Source organism: Oreochromis niloticus, linkage group LG22 (assembly GCF_001858045.2).
Source record: "Oreochromis niloticus isolate F11D_XX linkage group LG22, O_niloticus_UMD_NMBU, whole genome shotgun sequence".
Lineage (NCBI taxonomy): Eukaryota > Metazoa > Chordata > Actinopteri > Cichliformes > Cichlidae > Oreochromis > Oreochromis niloticus.
In genome coordinates, this window is record NC_031985.2 from 28,124,888 (window position 1) to 28,141,403 (window position 16,516).

A 16,516-nucleotide genomic window follows, 5' to 3' on the forward strand; every position below is an offset into this window, starting at 1 on the left:
GAAACAGGTCATTATATCATTTCAGGAACAGATTTGACCACATCAGTGTGATGCCACATCAGGAGTGCAAGTGGCATTCGTGACTGAGTCTCAGCAGTGCGTCATTGCTGCAAATGTGACTTATTCATTTCCTGTTATTACTAATGTACCTTTCATTTCAGAGCCATAAGCTCGGAGTTTGTAGTGTGTGAATTTACTGTTATGTGACAGCTCTGCTGCCTTGCAGGTTCCTGGCTGGTGGAGTTAATCAGAGCATCTATGGGAGCACCTAAGCTGCACACAGCTGCCTCAGGCTTCTCTCTGCCCATCCACCCAGCTCTGGTTATTTTTAGGCTTCGCACTGTGAAACACCGTAAACCACGTTCATTCATTCGGCTGCTGACACTCAGACGAACACTTCTCATGGAGTTTATGGTGGTTTTTGTTTCATTTGGTTAATAAATTAGTGTAATTTTGATTGATGCTGTGCCTCTTCTGTTACCTGTTATCAGTCATGACTTTTCTTCTCCAGTGGGTTCCACTATATATAATACGGGACTAATTTCTTGTGTGGAGTTGGTAAACGGCTCCTTGACATGTTTGACCTGCTGCTGAGCTGTGTAACCACTAGATGGCACTGCTGCATTGTGTTTGTATATGTGAACGCATCGTGTCAATACAGCTGGGATGACTTTGTTTGGACAGAAATAGGTATAATGGTGAATTGTTGTATGAAGGTATTGCTATCGATGCCACTGTCTGGTCCTCATGTTTCCCAGACCTGAATCCTTGTGAGAACCTCTGTCACATCTTCTGTGTCCAAACAATGTAAATGTAAATCCACACTCTCCTAGAGCTCCCTGATGCCATAATCCATGTCTGGGAGGAGATCCCCTAAAAAAAAAAACCATCCAGCATCTCATTAGGAGCATGCCGAAGCATTATTGGGAGTGCATCAGGGTGTTATTATTACCAGAGGCCAAATCCAGTGTTTATGCCAGCTGTAAACGTGTTTCAGCTGTACAGAGCCTGGATCATGAAGACCAATATCCCCCTCCGATCATAGAGGGAGACAACTGATCAGCAATGCATCCTGGAATCTCATCCATCCACATGGGATGTGTGCATGGAAAAAAAAATGTTCCTTATTTTTAATCCACATGAGGAGGAAGTAAAGACTACAGACATTTTTTTTTTTGCCCCACAGTGCACAATGCACATTTATCAATTAGTATTTATTAACATCTTTTTCTCCATCACAGTATTTTCTTCTTAAATAACTACACCACAGTGTACATGGGTTCATTCCACTTGCAGACACAAATATAACAAAGATATATACACAAGTTTACATAAAGTATATACATATGCACAGGAGGCGTCTGTGTGCCTTTGTGGGGATTAAAGCTCACATTTGGCTACAGCCTCAGTCAAGACTCAATAATAAAAAACAAGAAAAAAAAAAACTACACAACAAATTAAAACAAGACAGCATTTACAGGATGTACAATTACTACAGGGTTAGTGTAAGGATGTACGTTCTCCATCCTCTTTAGCAGAGGATAAAGAAAACACGCATGAATGAAATAAACACTGGCAACTCAGTTGTCAGAATCAAATGTCAAAGATGTAACATTATGTATAACATATGACACTGAATGTACACATTTCCATATCGACAGATACGAAACATAATCCTCGTGATGACAGATTGACATGTGCTTCTCCAATAAACACATATATACAGAAACATAAACACCCATCAATAAGAGCTCTGATTTCCACCTTCTCATCTTTTTTTTCCTTTTTCCTTCTTCCTCCAAAATGATGTGCTTCCCTTTTATAAAATGCATATGAAGCAAAGACAGCAGAGGAGGCTAAACCTGACTGCCCAATTGGCAACAGCTTTACAGGCCTTAAATAGAGTTAAATAATCCAAGAAGAAAACATGAATTTGAAAAGGAAAAATTTAATAAATATTTAAATAATGATATCACTAAATTACAAGTGCCTGTAGTCACTTAACATTAAAGCATTGAGAGAAAAGGTTTTTCCTGCCATCAGCAGCTGTCCTTATAAATAATGGAAATAATGCAGCTGCTGAATAAACAGACATCACAGTTATGTTTTTGAAAAATAACTGCTTTCACTCCTGTAGTGGTTTCAGTGTGACGGTGGAGTACTATTAGAAGCCCTTTAGAGCGCAGGTGTTCCTGTTTGGCCACAAGTTCAAACATCCCCATTATTTATAACCTTTTACAGGAAAAGCCAGTGAGATGGGAATAAGATGAAACAGGCTGGCTGATTGGTTTGTGTAAACTATGAAGTGAAAATGTAAAATTACAATTTGTATTTTTTTTTTTTTTAAAAACAAACCAAAACAAAAACCCTGAAGTTTGCATCAGCGTTTTAAAACCCCATAAACAGGGGAACAAAGTAAGGCTGTATTGCTGTTCAAGTTCCTCGTGTCAAACGCTCACATCTCAGAGCCTCCCGAGGTTGCTAACGTTCGACATGCGTATATAGCACCATTAATACTGATGAAAACATGCTCTTAATGCTTTTCATGGTTCTTGTGTGATTTCGACTGAGAGAAAGACCAACTAAACAAAGAAAATGAAAAGGATCTTTTCACAGTACATCTAAAAAAATAAGGCTTTTTTTTTTTTCAAGAAAAACAAACAGAAAAGTGTGCCAGGAAAACGTCAGATTCAAAGATGGTAGGGTTGTCTTTAGAAAAGGCCTCAGGGTGGCTGAAACAATGACACTTGAGTGAATCAAGTACTTCTGGAACAGCAGCAACAACAGCAGCATTACTGGACAAGGCAGTGATCCGACAGGCGCGGGTCTGTTGGTCCCGTCCGGTGCAAAAGTGCCATTCATTCACCCGACTGGTTTGTCTGCAAAATGAGCTAGACCACATTGGCTAGTTCTGCTGAGTCCGTTTCAGAGTCCGCCTCGTTCTCCCTGTGAAACGAGAGACTTTGGTTGGAGGATTGCCTCACACAGATGCAGCACACACACAGAAGACTGTGAAGCGCTTGGGTCTGTGCACTTACCTCAGGTCCTGTAGGAGTTTGCGGTTAGCTTGCCTCTTCTCCTCGTTGATCGGGTAAGAGTACATTATGGACAGGCCAATCGCCATCAGAGCTATTGGTGCAGCCGAAACCAGTAATTTCAACGTCAAGTCCACTTCCTTAGGTTGAGAGCAGCCTCGGCTGATGTAACCCGCAAAGCTAAAAAGAAGAGAAATAAAATTATTAGCTTTTAGCGCAGCAGAGATATTGATGTGAAGGAAAAGTAAGAAATTACTCATGTGATATGTGCACCCACATGCACTCTATAGCCTCACTGTAGTCTAATGGAAGGGAAAGGAACTACTTGCTTTGATGTGGGATTTTGGGTGCTGAGAAATTCAATTAAATAAATAACTACAAATGCTTAAACTTGGTGTGAGTGCTTACTCTAAACTAAGAGTAGAGATGCCGAGAGAGACTCCAGAAGCAAACTTGGTGAAGAAGACATAGAAGGAATAGAAGAGAGCTTCGTGGCCGGTGAAGTCGGGATTTTGCACTTGGAAGTCGTCGACGACATCGGGCAGCATAGACCTGAACAAACAACGTGAGGCTTGGTCATTTATGTGCATTCCTGATAAGAAAAACATTTTTATCTATTAAGTCATCAAATATGAGCCAGCACAGAGGCATACCAAGGTAGCAGGAAGGCGGCAGCCACTCCAACGCCAGCAGCAAAGGAGCAGATGTAGGTGACAGCCAGGTTACTCTTCAGGGACACCACCAGGATCATGAAAGGAATCACAGCCTGGAAATGACAGCAGTGAGAGATTTAAATCCCAAAACAAGTCTCTTAATGATACTGCATCAGTTTTCCTAAGAAAGAAAAATTCCCCTAAGTTTTACGGTTTGTTTATACTTTTAACAAGATTTCAGGGACTTACCACTGTGCCAACGTAAACCGCTGTCTTCTTTCCAAAACGAGTCAGAAACCACTGCCAGAAGGGAATGGCCAGAGTAGCGGAGAGCTGAACGAGGGGGAAAGAAAACAAGTGTGGTTAACCAGCTGTTTTACCAAAATTTAGAGAAGTTCCTGTAAGTTTCTCCAACGCCCCTCTGTGTTCCAGGTCAATATGGGAAGAAAAAACAAAAAACAAACAAAAAACACTTTATCTGTGTTATATAAAAGAAGATAAGCATGTTAGACATCTGATGCAGTCACAAAGCACTTCAGATGTCATCTGACCTAAAGAGGACATGAAGAGGCGGGACTGCCCCCGGATCATCGTGGGTTTTGACCTGCGCGTGTTTGACCAAGGCGGCGAGAACACCCGGCCATTGTGCACAGTGTTCTCGGTATTTCCCCACCTTTTCTTCTGAATGCCTTCTACAGGCCCAAACTTCCCATCACCTCACTCTCTCTGTACAGTCATCTGTAGCTTTCAGACTTATTACATGTAGTTTCACTTTAGTCTACGTGCGCACTCTGTTTTTAAATGTATGCACTTGAAATTAGTCTTGCTGTTCTGCAAACACTTCTCTCAAACCTTCAGCCCCATGAGCCTCGCCAGTTTTCTTAGAAATCAAATATCAACATCGCGCATCAGCTTTCATCTTCTAAACCAACTTTGAAGTGAGTTTCACACAAACTGACTTCATTGAAACTGAGCAGCACGATATTCTCATATAAACATCCTTAAGAACGACTGCACGTGCTGTGCATCTAAGCTGGAAAACAGCGAGCACCTCACATGAACATACGTCACACAGGAGGCTTTTTCTGCCTTCCTCCTCCTCCCTCATGTTTTCATTACTTTTGACCTTTGCTGCTTTTGCTCCTTCGACTGACAGCCAGTCTGAGGTACATGCGCTTTTATAACGCGTGCCAATTTGATTTGGTTTATCTTATCGTTGCCATTATAAGATACGAGATCAACCTTACACATCATCAAGGATTATCATCTCTCAGTGCTGATTAAACAAAGTCATTTCAGCGACTGCACGTACTGGTTAATGGTCACTACCTTGGCTACATAATCCTTCCCGTGAAGTAAAGGCTCAAAGCATCTAATCTCTTCACCCTCGCTAACCTGCACTTTCTCACCCTGTACCAGTTGTGCGTTGCGTGAGCTCAGCACATCTGTGGATTAATTGGCTTTAATACTCGTAGGGAAGTTTGAGTGACTCTTTGATATGAAAGCTTTTTGTTCCCCCTTCTTCCACAGGTTTATATAAAAGAGACCTGAAAGCAGAGGTGACTGTGGCTTCTTTACTGTCTGTGGGAACGCGGTGGCATTCAGGCCGAGCAGTCACACATCACGGAAACAGCCATGCAGGAGCCTTCCTTTCTGACAGAGTGGATTTTGTAATTGAAGACAATTTACAAGAGAAGGCTTTTGTCTGCGCTCTGATGCTAATGGCTCATTTTATTCCACACAAACGGGCTGCTCTGGGTTTCATCTCCCAGGGGGAGCTGGAGTCATTTCTATGGGAACAGTGCGCCTAGCTGTCTGTGTCTATGTGTTTGTCACAATAAACCACCTCTCGGTCTCCTCTGTGTCTCTACTCACCATGATGACCAGCAGAATATTCTGGAAGTCGTTCCTGAAACCCAGTGTGGAGCTGCAAAACAGGGCAAAGTTTCCCTCCAGGAGCTGCAGGATGAGACAGAGAGGTCACTCAGTGTACTGCTTGAACACACAAACAAACGCACACATGCACATGGGGCCAAGAAAACTGTCTGGGAGCGCAAACATGCAAGAGACTAAACAGGCTGAAGTTAGTGACTGAAAAAGGCAAACGTGGAAAGTTATCCTGTACACAAAGTCATTTACAGTAAAATATAAAGAGTGTGTGTGTGGCTCTTTCATGTACGCACCATGAAACCTAGTGAGGTAAAGAGGAAGCCCATGACCAGTTTGGCATATGGTCCATAACCCATCACCAGCTTAATCCCCTGAAAGAAGGACATGGGCTCAGACCTGGGACGAGAAGACTCTGAAAAGAGAAAAAACATGAGGGAGTGAACCAAGATGCAGAATTCACTTTGAAACGTTCTGATGTCCCGTTTCTGAACTTTTTTACTTTAAATGACACTTTTCATGTGCAGCTGCCTTTAAGCCTCACCCTGACATAGCCCGACATCTTATTACGAGGTCACAAGGCTTTCACTTTGAGCAAACTTTGTGTGCTTCCTCAGCCCATAATCATAGAGCTGTAATCACACGACAGAAGCGTACATGTGCGGCCCATCGGGAATCTGACATCAATGATTTTGGCTTTGGATAAAATCTTAAACGACTCTGTTAAAGGACCCAACAACAGAAGGATGGTTGACTCTGATAAACGCTCACCTTTTTGTTCCTTCACACCGAAGAAAAGCACAACAGCACAGATGATGTAAATCAAGCAGATCACACCAGACGCAATCATGTAGGCCGCTCTCTGCACAGGAGGAACAAATGCGCAATTAGTATTCAGAAGATTTCACAATCCGCCGTCATCAGCTTGCATCTAATTAGATGAACTTGTTAATTAGCCAACTAATAAATGCGTCCAGTTACCGTGTGTTCCAGGGAGATGACAGGTTTAGACTCATTAAGTCCAGGGGACGTGGAGAAGTTGCTTGGCTCCGCCAGGATATCGGCGGGCCCCGGGACGCAGGGAGCGTTCGCCAAGCCGACGATCTGGCCCTGGATCGCCGTACCGAGCACGGTGCCCAAAACCTCCACCGTCATCCCTGATGAGGAGACAAGGAGACATCGTAAAGAGGCGCCAGGAGGTTTATCTAAGAGGACGGCGCTTTAACATGCCGATACTCACTGTAGGCAGTCGCAGAGTCTCTCTCTTTCTGCTCTGAGCTGATGAACATGGTGAGGGCTGAGTATGGCACATGGAAGCACTGCAGGAAATCACAGAGTATGAAGGTGAGAGAACAGCTTCATCAAACACTTAGATACCACAATCACTGCACGAAGACAGGAAACCGTTTTCTAAATAATCCAAATATTTCAGACTTCTAAAGAAGTTGGGTTTGATCTTCCCATCGTCTCCCGAGGTGCTACATACTAATATTATATTATATATACACACACGGAAGAAGGAAATACAGAGGGGAACATTCTTTCCCTCCGACATCACCAAAGACCACAGTTAGACCGCAGGCCATACTTTGAGAACCCTACAATGAAAGGTTATAGTGGGCATGTTTGTGCGTGCACATGTGGTACTCACAGTTTGGAGGCTCTGGAAGAGGCAGTAGAAGAAGAGGTACCAGACGACTTTGCCATTCTCAAAGGGAGGAACGTACCATATGAGGAAGTAGGAAATCACAGCCAGAGGGGTTGACAGTACGATCCTGCAGATGAGATAAAGCAGGAGGAAGGGAGAGGGAGGGGAGTGGAACAGGAAAACATGACAACAACAACAACGTCAGTCGATGTAAAACGTGATCTATTCAAAGTGTGGAACATCTCATTTTGTAAACAGTTTCCAGGCCTAAAAAGTCTCTCATAGCATAACTACTCATAGGTTTTCTATTCTGCTCCTGCCAACACTTCTTCAGTGATTCTGCACTTTAGTTAACCGTCTCCTGATGAATATCATGTGTCTATGTACTTTACATGGAAGGAGGAGGCTGAGCTTCAGGTATGGCCTGATCTGAGGGTTACTAGAGGATGAATGACTTGGGAATGCTGCTGAACGACATTAAAAGGCACCTTTTGTTTTCATGAATTCACACCTATATCTAACATACAGGAACTTTAACTGAGCGTAAAATCCTACAGAAGTGAAATTCTTTTGCACACTTGATGCCCTCCAGTCACCTCCTTCCTATGGTCAGACAGCTACAGTCCAATGAGATGTGAGATTTCGCCCTGCAGTTACGCCTCTGTGGATGCTTCACATTCCAAGAAACACACAGGGAATATGACACAGTTCGTGGCATCCTGCCAGGTCATTCACTCTATGCAAGACCCTTTTCGGACAGGATGTGAAGTCATGCTGGAGTCAGAGTGGTCCAACAGCTAGAGCAGGCCCTACTTCTCTGCACAGTGCTCGGAAAGCTGAACAACTCGCTGCCAATCAATTCGAGCTCCCGTGAACAATTCATAATCACGAGAGACAAAGTCAGGCGGAGCGACGTGCTGTCTGCTCTCTCGCCCATGTGACGTGATTAACTGTACCCTTGTTTGAACACAGTGTGGGAGTGTACAGAAAGGGTGGACAAGCTGGAACAGATGATCCATCTACCTGCAACAATGCATTCAGGAATGCTTGCTCTTTTTTTTTTCTCCTTTTTTAATTCAGTAATCAACTCCAGCCCATGAGAGATTAACACAAATGCAAGGAAAGTCATCCACACAAATCACCAGAAACTATATTGCTTGGTTTGTTTGTTTTTTAAGGCCCGTGTTCACTGTCTGCAGGCCTAAGATAAGATTCGCACCGTCCTTGCAGAACTCCAGAGGCCCACTGGGCCATACAGGCATTGACCTACATCACATTTAAACATCTTCTGAAACAGGCATGCTGACAAGAGCGAGGGTCATCTACTTTGTCAGTGAATTAACTCAGCAAGTGGCAGCTTAAAGTCTATCAACAGTTTAGTAAGAGTGAAAAGCTATCTTAGGAGCTTCTGCGTGTGAGAGTGACACAGTTATCGCTCCATCTTCTTATTTTCGGCTTGGCGGCTGAAGCAATAATATATTTAAAACATTTAATTTTTGATTTTGTGCTTTCAAAAGTCAGAAAAAAGATAAATAAATTTTTTTTTTTTTTTTTTTTTTTTTTTTTTAAAATATCACTCTTTAGGTGAAAGTCTTCAAAACTGGCTGTAGCCCACCGCAGAAACTGAGTGATATCAGATAAGCAACAGGAAAGCCCTCGGTCTGAAAACTCATTCTGCTAGAACTTGAACTCCAGTAACCTCCTGGATTCCTCAGGCAATCTTTAAAACGTAATACAGGCACTGAAAGCTGAGCAGCCATTGGCTAAAACTAGTGGTGTGTTGTGGGCAGGACCAATGAGAAGCTCGCTCAGCTCCGGTCACCCTCCCCCCACTGTGGCTTCCGAGCATTAAAGACAGAGCAGCTCTGACTGCCTCTGCAGCTTCCTGCCTGCTCTCTGCACATGTCTGAAATGAACTGAGCCATAATATAACTAAATATGCCAAACCCACCCCCGCTACAACCAAAAGCCCACGCCCCATTTCTGACGAGAAGTGGAGGATGCACTTTATCCCTCCCCCCTTCCTCTGTGACCCACTTTTCAGATTCAAACATCAGCATCTCAGCAGTAATTACAATAACGAGATAAAGTCCATCACCCTCTTACACATTTGCTTCTCAAGCAAAGATAAATGTGCCCAAAATGGAGTCAAATTTTTTTGACGAACAAATAACTCTTAATATAATTTTTACATCATCAAGTTCAGCACTCCTTTACAGGAACTCCCATTAACGATTTCATCACTGGAGAGGAACATTTCTATCACCGTCAGCTCTGCAAACCTCAGTCTCGACAGTATGGCATTTCTTCTGCATCAGTCATGCAGGTCTACTTGCGACATACACGCCCACGTAGGCTGCAAGATTAAAGCTAAAAATCATAGCCACAATTACTTATTATTAGTTACCACAAATTTTCTTTGAATGAGCTCTAAAACTACGCCCGTTTAACTAGAATTCATTTGAGCATCAAATTACGAAAAGAAACTTTCTTTCTAAAACATTACATGACCTCTAGACAGATATCGTTTCTACAGGCCTGAGCTGAACTACACGGTGACAAAAGTAGCTGCGCTCTACTTGTAACAAGCTAAAGTTAGAGCTGTATAGGAAAAATTAATGCAAAAAGGAATTTTATCCTGATTATCTTCTTACATAACCTTTTGCTTAATCTCACACCATTTACCAAAAGGTTGCATTAACACGGGGAAAGACACTAGTGGGCAGGCAGGGGACCCTCTCCTCCCACTCGTGCCATTTCCTACCCAACGCTCATTTCCTAACCAGCTTGGGAAATTATATGTTTAATCAGGGAGGCAAGGGAGTAAATACACAGGTGCAGCACACACCCCACACCTCCCCGTGGTGGTCATTAAAGAGATACCTTTGCTCTGTGACATGTTGTTCTCGACATATCCTCTCCCTCTGATACCCTTAACCTCCGCTGGCTTATTTCTACCCTCTTCACACTACAGAGTACTGCATGTACTGAAGGGACAGTGGCTCTAAAACGTCTTCTGTGCTGACAGCTCTATAACTAGCAGCTCCGCTGACACCCCAGTAGTCTCTTACATCAGCGGAATTATATGAATTACATCACCGTCGACACAGACCACAGGTGTGTGACGGTGCAGGGAACAGCGGTTTAAAAGTCCTCAGACTTTAGAGCTGATAACCCTGTGCAAGATGCCCATAGACAGAACAATGTGTTGGTGGGTGAGGGGGTCAAATCTGAAAAGAAAAGCGATCAGCAAGCCTTTTCAGGCATGCTTCACAGCCCTCCTACACACAGACAAAGATCCAAGCTGGATTCAAACCTAAATACAAGATGGGCTTTCATATTATCCTCTGTATATTTAAGGTTTTATGTCAAATAACCACACAAAGAAGACTTCCAAAGACTCTTTGTGCGCTTCCTGTAATGCGCGGGAGTTGTATTTGTCACCAAAAGCTACAATGTGGGTTATGTGCAAGACTATCTCCTGAAGCAACTTCCTGTGTTTGTTTAACTTAAAAAAAAAAAAAAATGGCTTGACATCTTTAGGGGGTTTATAGTTCAAACAGTAGTAGTTAATATGGTCCACTTCACCTAAAGACAGTTCTCAGTACGCTATTCTAAATAGCAGGAGGTGAATGAGAGACGAGGGAAGGAGAGTTTGAATGGACACATCCGCACATGCTGGCAATGAGGAAGTAGTACAGCAGCAATAGCGTGACGCATGGTAAACCCTCCTGAGAGATGTCTGGCTTTTCAAAAGTAGAGAACAAAGCCCCGCCCTCCCCCTCCCCAAACACTGACATCATACGGTTGGAAAACTTCCACCAGGGCTGATGGGAGACCCTGTGATCACATGCTCCAACAGCAAATACGCAACAAGTGTTTGAACTGCGTAACCCAGCTTTATCAGTGAGGTAAAGGAAATAGTTTGTCAGAGACCTCACTAAGGAAGTCTATTTGTTATGTACATCAAATCAAATGGACTGTGTAGCACCATGAAACTAGGAGGGAGTAAGAGCTCACCAGGGCAGCATGCGTCCAAAACGCGTCCACGGGCTTCGAGAGACCAGGAAGCCCACTGTTGGGTCCGTTACGGCGTCCCAAGCTCGCCCAACAAACAAGATGATGGAAGCATAGAAGGGATCGATCTGTGAAAGCAGAAGAAAAAGATTAGAGATGTCGACACGTGGCTGTTATACGCATGTATTAGCTCAAAAACCACATTAAATGTTAAGCTTATAAAGTCTAACCAGTGCTAAATGAGCACAGGTTATGTGGTCGTATAGTTAAACAGTAGCAGTGAAGCTGTAAAAATGGACATTACACTTTGTATTACAGTGGGAAAAGTTTAGTCACCGTCTTTTTTTAAAGACAGCAGTGAGAGGGTAACCCTTAACACAAATTAGTTGCCAACTGGCTGTTAACAGAGGGGACAAACTCGGACAGGGTGATGAATGTGTGACTTCTAAATGCACAATCTGTACCACGCTGTGTCACCCCATAGACTGTTAATTAATAGCCTTGGAAGGCGAACAAGGCCGAACCCTGGGAAGCCTTTGACCATCACTGCCATCATGGCCATGACCATCAGATTACTGTCAGAACTCATTAATGCGAGCTCCCCCCCCTTTATATTGTACCACCACTGTACCCCTCCCACAGCTTTTCAGAACAAGCTCCTGCAAGCCTCTTAATACACTGGAGCCCCATCATTAGGTCAATAATGGCAACAAGGCAGAAACTTTTTCCACAACTTTGCTCTGATCTGTGTAAAGTCCTGTATGAGGGTTTATAAGAGCAGGGCTTTAAGGCTCAGGACTACTACATTACAGAGTACAGACTGCACACTTGGCTCTCAATCCCATTTAACCTTGTGAAGTCTAACCTTACTCCTATCCCTTAATGTTTTGGACACATATAGGCTTTCTTATTGGAAAACAATTTAATAGTATTTAATGTGCGTTAAACTGAACATATATGTATTTTTCCCCCCTAATCATCAACATTCACATATTCTGAAAGCACAGGTTCAGGTTACATATCACTGATGGTGAAGCCAGGTGGCTTCATTTATCTCTTTGGAGTTTGGGAACAATTTCAACCTCCTCACCTGGGCTACATCCAGTAGATAGATCTGCAAAAAGAAGCCCAGGGCACATCCTGTGATCTGGTACGGAGCTCCCCCGATGGCATAGCATATCTTGTTGCAGACTGATAACCTGTTCGGCTCATGCTGCAAGTAGGCAATAAAATGAACAGAAACACAGATTTAGAACGTGCTCAAATACATTGATCGTAAACACAAAAGTAGGATAAAAACATTTTGTTAAACAGGCACACCTAAGAGCAGGCCTGAGACCTGTTTGTCATCTGGGAGGATCTCGCCTAACAAGAGGCAAGAAACGCCTTCAATGATAGCCAACTTTTGGAGAAACTGCCCTCGGGTATTTGCAGCCATCTGCAAACGTTTTTGGACTTCAGCAGGGCCAAGTTCTTGTAATTACAGGAGAGGTCACTTCCCTGGAGTGGCCAGGAGCAGCTTAAGCTTTGCACAGCCACTGCAACACACCTACACACAATTACACTGCCCCTGTCCCCAGAAGAAGAAAAAAAAAAACAAAAACAAAAAAAACAAAGGAAGCAGATTATAAATAGGCAACTTGCTCAATTTCTGTCTGAAGACTTTGATTCTGCAGATTTGCTTCTTTCTCACCAGTCCCATTAAACAATAAAACATTTTTTTTTTTCCAGAGCCTCACGAGGAACGTGGCCTAAATTCTTAATCGCCAGAGGGTCTAAAGAGCTCGTGAGTTCAGCTGGCAAAAAGCTAACCACAGTGTAGTGTATTTGGAAGGAGTTAGGGACAGCCGCCAGGGAAACAAGGAACCCTTGGTTCGGTAACAAGCGCTTATTCTACAAGAGTTTCTCCACTGAACATGTAATCGTTTCCTCAACAGACAGACTCCAAACAGATCTAATGGCAACAAATCCGTGCGCGTGTATGACTACACTATGGTGGTGTCACTCACCCCAAAAGCCAGGGCGACAGCACCTTGGCATCAGTTTGAGGTGGCTTAATTCCTCAGTGGATGACTGCCACTGTTTGACCAGAGCTTTGACCACTGCTGCCCAAAGAAAGGCGAACACACACCCTTATCCCCGACCAATCGAAAGCTTGAGTTTCCTGCTGCTTAGTCTGACCTACCTCTCTCTTTATTTTTTTTTAAAAAGGGGTGGGGGGGAATTTAATCACTGGTGCTGAATGAGAAAAGGGCTCTTGCTGAGAACCTCAAGCAGAAGAAGCAAAGCAGAAAACCCATGTCAAGGTACGATCTGCTTAAAGTAACCTTCAGGCATATTTCATCACTCCTCATAAGGATCAGGAAAAGGACACGGAAATGAAGCATTGCTGTCATTGCATGCAAATAAACCAGTCTTTGTCCCGCTGATATCCCCAGCTCTGCTTTTCTTTAGGTCAAACACTCTTCACTGCAAGGACAAACCAGCAGAAGAAGCAGTTTTAACCATAATAGCTGGAAATGCAGCAGCTGCAGTAGCTCTGGTGTCCATGGCAGCAAATGCAAAATCTCAAGCATCTCTCACCTTACATAACTCCCCTGAACCCACTCTACCTGAATGCAGAGCACTGACTGTACCGACACAGGAGTGTAACCATCATGCAGCTGCCACAGGAATGTGTTAATGTGACAGTGCATTCATGTCACACACATTTGCATGGTTGTCAGGCAGTCTATTTAAAACACACAACCATAATGGATCTTAACTGAGCTTGTGGCCACACGTGGACGGATGTCTTTGGCAAAAAAAGAAAAGAGAAAGGAGTCTAGCTGAGTTTTATAAACAGGACATTGAATCTAGCTTCACTGATATTACTTCCACAGCCACACCTTCTGCTATCAGAGTTCCCACTAATGATATGTTACTACTGTAAACGGTAACATGCGTAGGTGAGACGTTTTTCCTGCTTTTTGGGTTCACGTGTCACTCCCTTAGTTTAAAGGTGCAGACACACAAAATCCCGAACACTCATTTTGTAGTGGGTTTTGGGGAAAGGTCCTCTGCCTGCTCTTTCATTATCTGACACGTCGCCTTGGTGGGTGCTCCCTGTGGCGTTCAGTGCTTTCGGGAAAATTGTAAATTTAATGGGAATTTTCTTCAGCAGCCCATCCAAAGCAGTGAAAAATTAAAGCATCTTTTTAACAAACCACTAGTAAGTGAGGGGATTTAAAACATCGTGCAAATAAGCTCTACCGCATTTTTGTTACTACAATGCAAATCATCGTGTCGGATTATTCCAGCCTCAGAAAGACAGGCTACTTTCCCTTTTTCGTTGAGTTTTTCTTCCTTGCAAACGCAGAGCTAGTGGGGGTTTTAACAGAGCCCAGTGAATTCAGCACAACACATCTATCTGAGAATGCTGATATGAAGGATAAGATAAACCACGCTGGTGTTAGCAGGCTATATTCTGCGACGTTTTTGGATGGCGATATCGATATTCCCAGCGTGATTTAAAAAAATGCTTAATTATTTTAAAGGCTTTAATTAAGAGAAAGCCACCGTTATGAAAAGGATAAAACCCAAATGTGAAACCTATAGCTTACAGCAGGGGTCCTGTATTACATCTCACCCTGGGTCAACACACCTGAATCACAAGATTAGCTCATTACCAGGCCTCTGGAGAACTTCAAGACATGTTGAGAAGGTAATTTATCCATTTAAATCAGCTGTGATGGATCAAGGACACATCTAAAACCTGCAGGGACACCGGCCCTCGTGGACTGGGATTGGGGACCCCTGGCTTACAGCTTCTTGGCTACTTTAGGGAACAACGTCAAAAATCAGTCGAACGTGACCTCAATTTGAGAAACTGATAAGACGTGAGGTATTACATTTTTAATTCAAATGTAGCTACACGTTACTGGTGAAATGAGGGCACAGAACATTGCCTTCCACACACACAAACTGTGAATTAAACCCGTTTGTGTAGATTTAGCCCTCAAAAACCACGATTTTTGGTTTAAACTATTTGAAGAATGCGTTCTTGGTCTAATTAAGGATCAGAAGAAGGAGAAAGGGCTTTCTGGTGGCTCAAATAACATTCACGTGCCAAATAACAATAATTATACTTAGTTAAATTAGGTGTTTATCCATTTTTTAAAATTCCGTTTATATCGTTTCCGAGTTACTAACGAGACAAACGTTGGCCCGGAATGGCGCGCGCCTTATTTAAGCTAACGTATACATGAGTCACCCTTAAAGTGTCAGCTCGCCGGTATTATCCATTCATTTAAATGGTCGACACGCATTCCTATCAAAGCCTGGCCCTTTCTATTTTCGAGAATTCGTGTGAAAGCGGGCCAGAATCAACCCGCACCTAAAGCGAAATTTTGAATTAATGAATTTACTCACCCTTTTAGCGAGCTGGATGCCATCCGAGCTCCCCGGTTTATTCAACAAACTGGCGTTCGAGTATTGTTCAGCTCCTTCTCCTTTCGCCATGGCAGAAATAACTTCGTCCTCGGTTGAATTTGCCTCAGAAATAAATACACAAATAAACCACTACCCTCCTTTAACAGAAAGACATACAGTCCGATAGCGTGTAAACTCAATGAGGACTGATGAGATGTGGTGCTGGCAGCAAGCGCCACTGGATGTAATTTTTTTTTGGATGTCCCCGCCTCTAACGTGAGCCATTCACCACACTACTACACCACGCCCCCTCGGGTGTGTCACAGTCATATGTTTCTTCATCAGAAGCCTTTCCTTGGAAATTCTTTGTATCCGTTTTCATCAGAGTGTGTTTACATTTACAAACAAGCTGTGACTGATCGCTCCTGTAAATGCAGTACCTGGCCTTTTTGATGGCCACGTCTGGCCCATGTACCTGAAACATAAGAACAGAATAGTATTTAGTCAAAAACAGTCCAGTTAATGAGTGATATTAAAGACTTGTGCGCTAAGTGGCGGCTGGGAAGCTGTAAATACCTGGGCTAAGACCCCAGGTACTAAAAATCAAAGCTGGTGGACATATGTATATTAGACTACTACGACTTCTTTTTCGTCAGTCTGTGAAAAATGAAAACCAAAATGTACTGGATTTATTACCCAGAAGTCAAAACATAGCTGTTTACTAATTAAGTGTGTATAAAAATACGAACTAAATATCTTGCGATGGTGTATAGGTTTGAAGTGTATTTGTTTACATTTCCATCTATGTATATTTGCACTGACAAATACTTTTTAAAAATTTTTCTATATGTTTCTATATTTTTCAG

The 16,516-nt window shown here is 43.0% G+C and overlaps 1 protein-coding gene across 2 annotated transcripts; it reads right to left on the reverse strand.

The window, feature by feature from the left end:
* Positions 1-1,256: 1,256 nt before the first annotated feature.
* On the reverse strand, positions 1,257-15,918 carry mfsd2ab (MFSD2 lysolipid transporter A, lysophospholipid b). 2 transcript variants are annotated; one of them, XM_025902348.1, is made up of 15 exons: positions 15,651-15,918; positions 12,561-12,810; positions 12,331-12,453; positions 11,244-11,368; positions 7,227-7,350; positions 6,816-6,894; positions 6,557-6,732; positions 6,347-6,437; positions 5,872-5,990; positions 5,564-5,647; positions 3,938-4,021; positions 3,689-3,801; positions 3,444-3,587; positions 3,039-3,215; positions 1,257-2,946 (listed from the first exon to the last, which is right to left on the reverse strand). In XM_025902348.1, the coding sequence occupies exons 4-15, from the start codon at positions 11,252-11,254 to the stop codon at positions 2,892-2,894; spliced, it is 1,257 nt and encodes a 418-aa protein (XP_025758133.1). In that variant the 5' UTR covers positions 11,255-11,368; positions 12,331-12,453; positions 12,561-12,810; positions 15,651-15,918; the 3' UTR covers positions 1,257-2,891. The 2 variants fall into 2 exon arrangements, with proteins under 2 accessions (XP_025758133.1, XP_003458535.1); XM_003458487.5 differs by lacking the exon at positions 12,561-12,810 and having other exon boundaries at positions 15,651-15,917.
* Positions 15,919-16,516: the final 598 nt, after the last annotated feature.